At 43.1% G+C, this 12,337-nt stretch overlaps 1 protein-coding gene across 2 annotated transcripts; it reads left to right on the plus strand.

Annotated features, from left to right (window-relative positions):
* The first annotated feature begins 100 nt into the window (after positions 1-100).
* zbtb42 (zinc finger and BTB domain containing 42) lies at positions 101-7,479 on the plus strand. 2 transcript variants are annotated; one of them, XM_023430966.2, is made up of 2 exons: positions 101-298; positions 1,653-7,479. In XM_023430966.2, the coding sequence occupies exon 2, from the start codon at positions 1,667-1,669 to the stop codon at positions 3,260-3,262; it is 1,596 nt and encodes a 531-aa protein (XP_023286734.1). In that variant the 5' UTR covers positions 101-298; positions 1,653-1,666; the 3' UTR covers positions 3,263-7,479. The 2 variants fall into 2 exon arrangements, with proteins under 2 accessions (XP_023286734.1, XP_023286736.1); XM_023430968.2 differs by lacking the exon at positions 101-298 and adding an exon at positions 1,006-1,386.
* The last annotated feature ends 4,858 nt before the right edge of the window (positions 7,480-12,337 follow it).

The raw sequence follows: 12,337 nt of genomic DNA on the forward strand, positions 1-12,337 counted from the left end.
CCCCTGTCCACGGGACAGGTGTTTTAATAAGACAGCCAATTGATGTTCCCAGTGTACTCTGCTACTTGCTGCCGCTGTGTGAATTCACGGAGTAGTACCGAACTTATTGTGGCCGCGCGATATCGCGAGACTTGTGCCATTATCAACCTGCTTGACACACAGCAGCGCTGAGTGCAGCCTGCCTTGCCAGGGTCGGACTGGAGCTCAAGAAACGACAAGAAGCGAACATCTGGCCGCACATCATGAAAGGAAATCGGGGGTTTTAGGCAAAAAGACGACGAAGTGGGCGGAAGTAAATGTAAGTAGAGTGTTTTTTGTGCTTTGAAACGTAGAAAGCGAAAGTTAAAGAGTGTCCCCTCGCCGCTTCGTTCAGTGCAGTTGGCTTTTGCTGCGAGTTCCTCTGCTGTTTAAAAGGATCCCAGCAATGCGTTTCCCAACACGGACATGGAGCTCGGTTTACTGCGCCCGTGGCCCTCCGATCTCCTACTTAACACTTTTCTTTTTCTTAAAAAAGAAAAAAACAATCTTAACTTCTGTGCGCAAAATTTCCACACATGCACAGCGTCCTCGGTGGCATCAAACTTAAATATTCAATTCACTGGAGTTTTCTTTTTTCCCTTCTTTTTCTTTGCCATCTGCCTTTTCTGTTTTGAATTAACCCTTTTAAAAAAAAATACCCCACAGCTGTGTGCGCGTGTGCGTGTGTGTGAGTGTGTGTGTGATGAGTGCGTAAAAGGAGCCACAAAGCGTTTTATCTTCATCCGCGGTTATCGAGTGCAGTTTTCTGTGGTGATATATAACCCGAATGATAAAGGAAAAAGTTAGAAATTCGATGTAATCGTGTATCACTCATAGATCCACTCAGTTTTGTAAGTTGTGTGTGTCTTCTTTTCTTTTTTTTTTCTTTTTTTTTTTTGTTGCACTGCGTAGCCCAGAGTTAACATATGGCATAAAGGGGAGCACAGCTGGAGGTAGCGTTTCCATTGCGGTGATGTCAGAGCAGCTGACTCCACAGCTTGCAGTGTAATTAGCAAACAGAGCAGCAGTTTACTCACTCCGCACTGCTCTTATTTTTTCACGCTAGCCTCCCTCCCCGATGGACGAGTGCTATCATTCCCAGCCACACTTGCTTGTTCCGTAAACACCGCTGTTTTGTGTGCGTTTGGAAACGCACCGGCGCGTCGCTATTCGCTAAATTTTGGGAAGCGCAAGAAGTAAGCTGACCGCCACCGACCCGACTACTTCGGAGCATTTGGATCCGTGGATCCGTTTACACCCGTGATAGACATGGGTGGGTGAGCGTAGCTCAGCGTGCCCCTGCATCACTGGAAAGAATGTAGGATATATGTTCTCAAGTTGGATAAAGTCGTTGATGGAGACATTTAGGTACACTTTAAACCTCTCTGAATTAAGTTTTAACATTGAGGGTGATTTTATGAACTTGTATTTAAGAGCACGGCGGATTTAAGGTCATGTATGTTTGCTGACACTTTGAAATCATTTGCGTTATTTGGGCTGAAGTTATTATTTCTCACATTCTTTAATTTCACGTTTTTTTGGTTACTTCGTGTTTGCCTCTGACATGCGACCGCAGCTCGACTGTGTCCTCCATTTCGCTCAACCAGTATCCTGTTTTTCCTGTTTTTCATCAGGTTATGAAGGAAGAATGGAGTTCCCAGACCATAGCCGCCAGTTGCTGCAGTGTCTGAGTCAGCAGCGTCACCAAGGTTTCCTCTGTGACTGCACTGTTCTTGTCGGGGAGGCTCGATTCAAAGCGCACAGAGCCGTGCTGGCCTCCTGCAGCATGTACTTCCATCTCTTCTACAGGGACCAGCTAGACAAAAGGGACGTTGTGCATCTCAACAGTGACATTGTGACAGCCCCTGCTTTCAGTCTGCTCCTTGAATTTATGTATGAGGGGAAGTTGGAATTCAGCACTCTGCCAGTGGAGGATGTCCTGGCAGCAGCCAGTTACCTCCACATGTATGATATAGTGAAAGTGTGTAAAGGCAAGCTGAAAGATAAGGAACTTTCCTCCCTGGATGAAAAGATGGGTGAGGGTTTGGGACTCAGCTGTCTGGACAGGGAAAATTCCTCAGATGGCGAGCTGCACAGTAAGCAGCTCATCCGGCGACAGCCCCAGACACCGTCTCAGGGGCTTCACAGGGCCCCCCTGGCAGAAGAGTTTGACATGGACAACAGCGAAGTCAGGCTGGCTGTCACAGATTGTGATAGGTCTGCACGGAGCAGGCAGAAGGCAAACGGTCACTCTGGCAGGTCCCCGGACCTTGTAAGTGTCAATTATGTGTCAGCAGAGGCCGAGCCCTGCGTCCAAACAGCTGGAAAAACAAAAGCTGATGTCAGTAGTTCCACCGTATCGCTGTCCCAGAGGTCCCGGGCTTCAGATGACATGGACTGTGCACTGGATTTGTCTTTCAAGCCTCTGTCTAGCAGAGATCCCTTACACCCCTCCTACGTCTCGGGACAGCTGGCCCTCGACAGCCAGCAGCAGGGCATTGAGCCACTTGTTAAAGACGAACACGACTTGCTGTCAGAGCAGGAGGACAGTGAGCCGACGAGCCCTGAGAGCCAGCGCTTTGGGAATAGTGCCAGGAGCTCAGTGGTGACAGGGTTCGCTGCCCTCTTCCCAGGCAACAACGGCTCCACAGCCGCCCTGCTCTCCCAGGAGGAGGACCTGATGGACGAGGAGGGGGAGGCCTGCAGAGGGAGGGAGGGCGCCCCAGGCAGGGAGTTAGAGGAGAGGAGGGGTAGGCTGCTGGGGGACAGCGAGGAGGAGGAGGAGGACGACTTGGCCTCTTCAGACATCTCCACCTCCAGCGGGGTGCTCCTGCCCCCGGGGCAACAGGTGTGTGTGTGCCCCCTCTGCAGTAAAGTCTTTCCCAGCCCCCACGTGCTGCAACTGCACCTCAGCTCACACTTCCGTGAAAAGGAAGGCGCTCGCTCCAAGCTGTCCCCCGATGGCTCGGTCCCCACCTGCTTGCAGTGCAACAAGACCTTCTCCTGCATGTACACCCTTAAGCGCCACGAGCGTACACACTCTGGCGAGAAGCCATACACCTGTGGCCAGTGTGGCAAGAGCTTCCAGTACTCCCATAACTTGAGTCGGCACGCTGTGGTTCACACACGTGAGAAGCCTCACGCTTGTAAGTGGTGTGAACGGCGCTTCACCCAGTCTGGGGACCTTTACCGCCACATCAGGAAGTTTCACTGTGGCCTTGTCAAGACTCTCGCCATTGGATAAAAACACCTCTCACCAGTGCCATGACATAAGACAGAATGTCTTTTCATACACTGAATACTATTACTGAACAATTTTTCCCATTAGTGTACACATGTCTGCAGATTGTTGGAGACATATCTTTTGGATTCTACCCCATGTGGCATTTTTCAAGTTAAAGATGTAGCAACTTTAAGACTGGATCTGTTTTCTGTGCTGGACTGAGTCAGAGGCATAGATGCTGGTCGGAGGCAGACAGTTGAAGGTGCACAGGCTGTTAAGATAAACATGGGTGCTGTGAAACTCAAGCTGGATCTGTGTGGGCGAAGGTGAACAAATCAGATGATGCACTTGTTTGTTTCTGTCCTGTTTGTGTCAATCTGTCGTTGCGTTTATTTGAGGAGTATGTTTGCTGAAAGAAAAAGCATCCTATGTTCATACCCTCTGGGTAGATGGGTGATGGCTAATCCTAACATATGTTAATACAATCGTCAGAGTAGGTGAGACTTTGTGCACATGGGAGATCAGAACCGTCCGTGAGTAGCAATATATGATTTTTTTTTTTTTTTTTAACTCCTACATTATAATTATTATTTATTATTTGGGATTTGTTTAGTCCTTAACAAAGTAAACTATCATAAGGCAGCAAAACTAATGAAGTTTGACTACTGGAAGTATGATTATTATGAGTTTTTGTTTGATTGAAACGAACCTGGTTAGATTTTTATGTTGTTTATAACAAGAGACAAGCAGACCATTATATCATCACATTTCTTTTTTGCCTTGGGGAGAGTTACCAGCTCTTTAGTTGCTAATGTGAGGGAGCGTACATCGATGAAACGGCCATGTAATTGCTCCTTTAAAAACAAGTTGTATAATCAGAGGAGGGATGGAAAGTAGTTAAAAGCTAATGCCTGTAACACTGGTGCCTACTGAAGTTCTCAACACTTCACCTAGTGTACTTACTAAAAACAAGAATGAGATATATTGCCATGCCTTCTTGTCATATTCAGTGACTTTTTTTAAGGCCTTTTCAAAAATCTGGATTGCACTCCACATACCAGGTGGTAACAAAGGTAATGGTCTACACTGGAATGCCAACTGATCCACGAGTGTCCTTAATTAAATCATTTACAAGAATGTAATAAAAACTATGTAAATCAAGTTCTTGTCAATTAAATGTTCATTGACTCGTTTGGGTTTAAAGGCAGATAGGTGCCAGTAAATTACCTTGTTATTTCCTGGTATGGCGTAAAAGGCTACACTGACGCGGTGTTTCAGGCGAACCCTCAGCAGCCAGGGAAGGGGGAGAGCGGGAGACAGGTGGATGTTCAGTGCTTTGTCGGCGCTGTTTGTTCATCAAAGCTGTGTCATTCAGCTGAATCTACTGACTTTTCTTTCTTTTGAATTAACTTTTTTTTCATTTTTTTTTTTCATATTATTGTATCTTCTTACTGTACGTGTGTATGTTACTACTGATGAAGCTGGAGCCTTTAGTGATGCTAAAGTCCTGGAGAGAATCTTCGGGCAGGAAATGCGTTTCTTCTGTCTGTTCACATAGATGCTATATGAATTCTTAACAGGGGGTGTAGCACTAAAAGTTCATGATATTTGTCTAATCTGTCCTGAGAAGACTTGATCAGAATTTATTTATTAGTTTGACTTGGTTCAGGGTTTACTGTAGGTGTAGTTCTTATTTCTATAAGCTTGAAAGACGTCGCGTCTTGCCTAGCAATTTTGGTACTCATTAACTGGTATTGGGGCTGTCTGTTTATTTCCTCTGTGCAAATCAAGTTACTGTAATTGTATTTTAATATACCGTGTAGAAACCTCTGCGAGAGATTTGTCACATGGAACATAGAGAAGCACTTGTTTTTAGCATGCATATAGTTCCAACACTATGTCTAGGCTGCTATTTCTTACTATTTGTATATTTAATGTAAATATATATTCTATTTATCAAACTGTTTTTGTTTCTCCGTGTTACAACACACGTAAGGTCGAGAGAGAGAGAGTCAGGTGTCTTATTAAGGCTGCAGTCTCTTAAAGTGTCACGTCTTCCCCGAGGAGTTTGATTCCTTTTTTCTGTATTCAAGGCTTGATTGGACTCCGCCTCACTACAAATCAGAGCGGTTAATACCGCTCCGGCTGCTGTTCTGCCACAGGAAACAGTTGTTCACAAGCACAGCCACACTGATACGGCATTGGCTACCTATAGAAATGAGACAATACAGGCATTGTCCCCCCCCAACCCCCCTCCAACCCACCACCACCAGGTCCCAGGTAGTTCTCAAGGGATCATTGTGTATCTCTCTCCTAGCTGTGGGGAGAAAAGCCAGCGCAAGTCTCTCTTTGCACTTTTCTGTATTGAATGGAGCCCTAGGAATGTGAGAAATGTATTTAGCAAAGGGAGACCAAGGAGACTGTAAACAGGTGTATTGTCTGGAGGCATCAAAGAACAGCCCCCCCTATCCCAGCATGCAGTAGATAAATGCTTCATTGTTCCTCTGCATGGAGGAGTACCACGGTGATTTGATTGCACATCTATCAAGAGAATATCAGAGTTTTGTTTTCAAAGTGCTAGATCGAGGAAAAGATTGCTGAGATTAACACGAAATATCTGGCAACTGTGACGACGGAGGTCAGATGTAGGTGCTGACTACCTGTGCGTTTCGGCACAAACACCCTGCGGTGTTCTTTTCTTTTGTCTTTTAAGTTAATCACCAAGACTTCTTTCAGGACACAAAAATGAATTCACATGTGATTTCTCAGCATTTGTCACGGTTTGTCAGCGTTTTTTAAGTGGAGAACGCCCAAGTCAAGAAGGAAACAAACCATTTCTCTCAGAATTACATGCAATATGTTTTCATCTACTCCCTGACCTGCACTCAGCAGTGGTGCACGAATGATCAAGGTTTGCTTGTAATTTTTTAAGAAATGTACTTTGGCTCCCTGTTTACTTGCACAAACACTCCTGTTGTTCACATGACAGGTTAATCTCTCCAGTAAGTCATCAGAACAAATAGATATATTTCAGAGACATAGATGTTACGTAGTGTTAATAATGTATATTTCAATCCGAACCCACAGGAATGTAGATTTTGTCTGTTTTTTGTTTTGTTAAAGGAGTATTTCTTATGTGGTGCAAGTTAAAATCGCTTGATTCTCTAATGTACATGTGTACAGAGGTAGACAGACAAACAAACTAATGATATGTAAAGAATTTCTTTCTTTTTATTGTTTGCAGTCTTTATTTATACCTCCAGGATGATCACCAAATGTGCCTTGTAGACACACGAATAGGTGTTGCATCTGGAGAAGGCCTTTTTCTATACTGTACATTTTTGCCCTTGACTGCGGTGTCAAAGTTCACATCACAGCAACAGTGGCCCACTGATGTGAAACAATTCACAGCTGTTGTTCCTGTTTTTTCTATCATATCAAAAATGTTAAATCAGACAAACTAAAAGTTTTTTTTTTTTTTGCTGCTTTGCAAGAGATTACATCGGCGTTCTGAGATTTATTTGACCATTTTTTGTTTGTGACTAAATCTGTTTTTGGATGTGTTAAACTGAAGACAAGCAATTTTATGTTTTGGCTTTTAGAAGCCAGCGCTACTGGGAACTAACAGTCTGTTCCTCAGTTACTGTCACTGTTGAATGTGAAACTGAGATTTTTGATTGTTGACTTCTATGGAAACAGTGCTACTCTGACCGAGGGCTATGTTTGCCTAACTCATGCTGTATGATCTTTTTAAGTCTAAAAACGACTTATATACTGATACTGGAATTTTGTCCTCTGCAGGTTACAACTGTGAAATTGTGTATAATCATGAGAAATATTTATTATTGCATTTGCTTCTTGTGCAACATTTGACTGTCTCCGTTTTAATTTGGTAAAAAAAAAAAAGAAAGAAAAAAGCTTCTAAATGTCAAACGAAAATCTTTTTAATAGAATTTGTAGAAGTGCCATTAGAATTTAATATAATTTTTTAATAAGAAAGGTATATTTTATAGTAATCAATTGCTTCAGTGTTAGTGGTGTAGAGATTAGAGGACAATCTTTATGCAGAATTGACATTGCTTAGATATTGAGGCAATTTACTTTGATCTATAACTTGTATGTGCATTTTCTTTGTTTGCGCTTTTGGAGTGTGCTTGTGTGTGTGTGCTGTGGAAATGTGACAATCTTGATTTAGGTCTTTATTAAGATTATGCATAGAATTAAATGGAACAACTTTCTTTGTTTGTGTGGATTTCATTCATTTACAACTTCCTATTTTTTTCCCCCCACTCTCACACTAGTTTGCCACCGCAGTAGTTTATTTCGGGTCATATGTCATTATCAGACACATATAATCCTCAGTACAGGAGAATAACCTGAGAATATTATAGAAGAGCCCTTGTCTAACACACAGCAGCAACAATCGGGCAGACAGTGTGTGTGGGCAGCATTGCAATGTGTACAGAGACAACAGAATGTGATAATACTGCTGGTCTTACAGGCCCCATCCCTCTGAAACCATAAACTGAGCTCAAGGACGGAGCAATTTCAAGACAGGCTCCCATTGTTCCTGACCTGTTGCCAATACTCTCCAAAGGAGATAAACCTGGGATAACAAAGCCGGTTGAATTTGTCATGTAATTATTACTTAAACCCAACTTCATTAAATCGGCTTCAACAAACTTATCTTCAAACACACACACATCTTTTTCTTCATAAACAAATATGTACCGAATGTGTGAGTGTGTCTAACTGAGGAACTTCATGCCAATTCACTAGACATTTTCAATGGCGAGAACTTTTAATTATTTCCCTGCTGCACCATGAAAGAAATCCAGCTGCTCTGCGACGTGATCCCAATGGGGATGTGCTCGGGTTCCCACCACCCTCCCCCCAATCCCAGCTCACCCATTCTGGGAACGCCATATAGACGTGGGCCGCATCCAACTGCCCCTGCCCCCCATCTATCCTACCTCCACCCCCGCGGCCCCTCAAACCACGGCCCCAAACCTCGCCCTCATCCCACCACTCTATTGTGTGCGTGGGTAGTAGTTCAGCCAGGCTATTGTCTGGCCCAGCTCCCCAGCACGTACTTTATGCACAAACAGACGACACAGCGGCGCTAGCCAGGCAGCTACAACATAAAGAAAACAATGTCCTCCCAAGATCATTCATAAACACCCTGAACAGCCCCAGCCAGCTCACAGTAAATAAGGGCCCTCTGCAATGCCGTGGCCACCTCACACTGTAAACATCCACAGCAGCAGGCCTCAGAGCGCTCACTGGCACCAACACCTCACATCTGCCTAACAGGATCCAGGGCTTAGACTGCCTGATGTGTGTGTGTGTGTGCGTGTCTGTGTGTGTGTGTTTCCTATGGACCAAAACCTTCACATGGAAAGTAGGGGCCATGTGATAGGGCTTAGCTGCAGGGTGACGAGCTGGGATATGTGCAGTGTAACTCGATGGTGTAATAAAACATTCCTCTCCGAGGCTCAAAGCCTGGCTCATTTGGCTGTGAGTGATTTTGTGTGTGTGTGTGTGTGTGTGTGTGTGTGTGTGTGTGTGTGTGTGTGTGTGTGTGTGTGTGTGTGTTTAGAGGTACTTGAGAGAAGTTGAGAGGAAAGTTGTAAGTGTCCACCACCTCAACAAGGCCAGCGGTGGGAGCCCTTGACCTCTGAAGGGACGGACTGCCAGGGACAGCTGGTGTGGCCTGTGTTTATTTATTTATTTCTTAACAAAAGACAGGTGGTCACACTTGAAAAGGGCACACAAACACAGTCACACATGCGCTTGTGTACAGACAATACACACACACACACACACATACATGGGTAGTTTTCTTTTTCTCTCTCCATATTAACACACATGCATATAGTTATCATCCACTTAATTTTAGAGGAGCCATTCTTTTGACTTTCAGAAAATCGCACTGCTCCCAAGAATAAACAATAGTAATTTAATTCCCAATGAAAAATCTAATAGTCTGGTGTGAAACCAAAAAAAAATCTCAACAAGTGACCATTATTGCCAGCTTGAAAGCCATACATCTGAAGCAGCGTTTAAGTTCTTCATCACAACCTGCAAAACCAAATCTGTGCAGTGTGAAGCAGATATCAATCGCTACAAGTGCATAAATACATATCAACTAGTGCTCTCATACTGGGTTTGCCTTTTTTGGAGTGGCTCACCCTGACAGTGCCAAGACAGTGTGTCCTTGGTCCACTGTACAGCTGTCACTTACTCACACTCGTTGACGCATATTTATAGCAGCAGCATCACTGGGCTTGACGCTCGCCACACTCAGACCACAGCTGGTCCCCAAAAGAATGGGTGAAAGACAAAGCCACGTGCTCCCGCTGGCCGACTGCAGTTGGTCCTGTCTGGAGCGCTGTGGGTGATTATGTGGCCCCCGTCCTCCTCGCAGACACCCAGCCATACATGTACCAGGGAAAAGATGAGGGCCATTCGTGGGGTGGGGTGGATGGGGGTTGAGAGAAAGTACACCGTGACCTTTTTTTTTTTCTTTCTTTTTTTCTTTCGGGTGTCATGGATGGGGGTGTGCTGAAAACCATGGCAGCTGCATTCTCTTGTTTTGGGGGTACATAAACACAAACACATCACATCATTATCATCATTATTAACAGAGAGCAGAGGGGGAGAAGAGGCCAAGCATCAGCATCCTTCCCTCTACTGAGCCCACAATCAATATAGTAAAGATTTTGGACGACAGACAGGATTGTCCCATATCTAGTCTAATTACCTCCGCCAAGGAGGTTACGTTTTCACCCGCGTCTGTTCATTTGTCAGCAGGATTACACAGAAAGTAATGAGCAGATTTGCACTGAACTTGGTGGAGGGATGGAGCATGAACCAGGGAAGAAACCATTACATTTTGCAGCAGATCCGGATCATCTACTAGGAATTAGAATTTTTTTCTCTGAAGTCTGGTGCATGTTGTTTGAGACTGCCTTGGCGGAGGTACGCGCTTTCTTACTGTCCTTTTAGTTGAAAATGTTTTTCACTCATAGTTTTTCATCAAGCATCAAGACAGTGGAGACACATCACCACCAATATTAGCTGCTTTAAGTATTGAGGCAATAGCCTTGGGTCGATTGATCAAGCTGAAGGAACAGTGGTGAAAGGGGATATGAGTCATGAGATTGTATTCTTTGCAGAGAACACTCTTTTCTCTACTGTCATGCATTATATTATCCCTTTTTACCAAAGATCACTAAATCCAGGACTGATGCAATGATGGATCACAGGAAACCGTCTGAAACAACGGGACAATGACGTGATTTTTTTTTTTTATGGTGCAAACAGAACTTCACATATTTCTCACAATGTTATTTAGATAATTAAAAAAACTCTTCTGTCAAACTCACTCATAGGTCGAAAAGCACATGGAGGATGCGCCGCTTGACACTGGTGCAGAAAATACTGATGACTAGGATCAAGTTTCTTTAACGGTATACATGTGCACATTTATATTTCAAAAACGAAGGACCAAAAATAAAGACAAATATCAAATTTGATGGAACTTCTGTATCTAATGGAGCTTTTGTTCTAATAATCCACTGAGGCTGCACATCACTAATATTTTCATTATCAGTGTATCTGTTGATTATCTTTAAAATTAGATTAGTTTAAAAAATTGCACAAATAATAAAAATGCCCATCACAAGTTCGAAGAGCCTCAGGTGACATTTCCAAATATCTTGTTTTGTTTCGCCCAATAGTTCAAAACCCAGAGATATTCAGTTTATAATGATTATAAACTGTGAAAATTCATAAATTCTGATATTTGACAGGCAAGAAATAGCAAATATCTGGCATTTAACCGATAAATTATTTTTTCCAGTAAATCTGTTCCAAATTAATTTTCTGTCGATCAACAAACTCTTTCATCAACTCTATTTGCTCATAATCCATCCACCAGATTTATAGTTATGAACATCTATACAGGATTTCATAAGTGAATGAATAATTGAAGCAAAAATAGTACTGAAAACGTAAATGTCTCCCTTCCAAGTGTTTAATGTTCACCTCTTGAGTTCCTTAATGCCTTATCAAGAAATGTGCAGACAACTTGACGCCTTGCTCGCCAGCAGCTGTCTGTTCACTCAGCCAGAAATCAAGTGGTGCCCTCGGACACCAACTGCAGAGCTCCCCAAAGACCGGAGCCACAACTGGCCCACTGAGCAGGGGATGTGACTCAACAGCTCATAGGCACATTTGCAATAAGCTCCAGGAAGTGCACTCATCCAAGTTAATATCTCTAACACCATGCTATGTGATTGATTTCTATAAAGCAGCGCTGAGGACTTCTGCCACCAAGAACAATTACTCACAGTGTACAATACCTGACCCTGAAACCAATCATCATCAATGACGAGCTGCAGCCAAGAGAAGGTGAAGACTACATCGCAAGGTCATGTCCAGCAGGGATAATTGTTGCCAAAATGTCTAATGCAAAAGCCCATGGTTCTGTTCAAACCTCTGGGTCGTCTTGTTTTAAAAAAATAAATTTGATAGCAGATTCTCAAGGTCAGCGCAGAGTGGCTGCATTGGAATTTCATTATCATTGCCAAGCTGAGACAAAACTTTCATACTTCAACTCAAAGGTTGAGAAAGTGCCTCTTTATAATAGTGGGATAAATTCATTCATCCACTGAGAAAATAGGGTTTGTGTATTACCATGAATGTGGCGCAGTCAGCGAGGAACTCAGAACCTAAGCTGAGTCCTTGAAGTGTGCTGCCATCTGCTGATGCAGCGACAACAAATGAAAACCGCTTTGTAACCTTCTAGGCAATTGATAGATTCAAATTTTGTTCAGACATCTTGTTTTTAAGTTGTGTAATAGTTAATGATTACAGTACTGTGCCCCTTGTGAAGTGAACATATAAATGACCATGTCTAAACATTTAGCTGAGTACAAAAATCTTTCAAGTTTATTTCAGTTACTTTTGAAGTACATATATACAAGAATACATTTGGATCACATAAAAAAAAAAAAAAAAAAAAAAAAAAAAAAAAAAAAAAAAAAAAAAAAAAAAAATCACTGGTATAAAATGCAGTCTCAGTAATATCTC

Source organism: Seriola lalandi, unplaced genomic scaffold (genome assembly GCF_002814215.2).
Source record: "Seriola lalandi dorsalis isolate HSWRI2012SDOR001 ecotype SW California unplaced genomic scaffold, Sedor1 jcf7180002054915, whole genome shotgun sequence".
Taxonomy (NCBI): domain Eukaryota; kingdom Metazoa; phylum Chordata; class Actinopteri; order Carangiformes; family Carangidae; genus Seriola; species Seriola lalandi.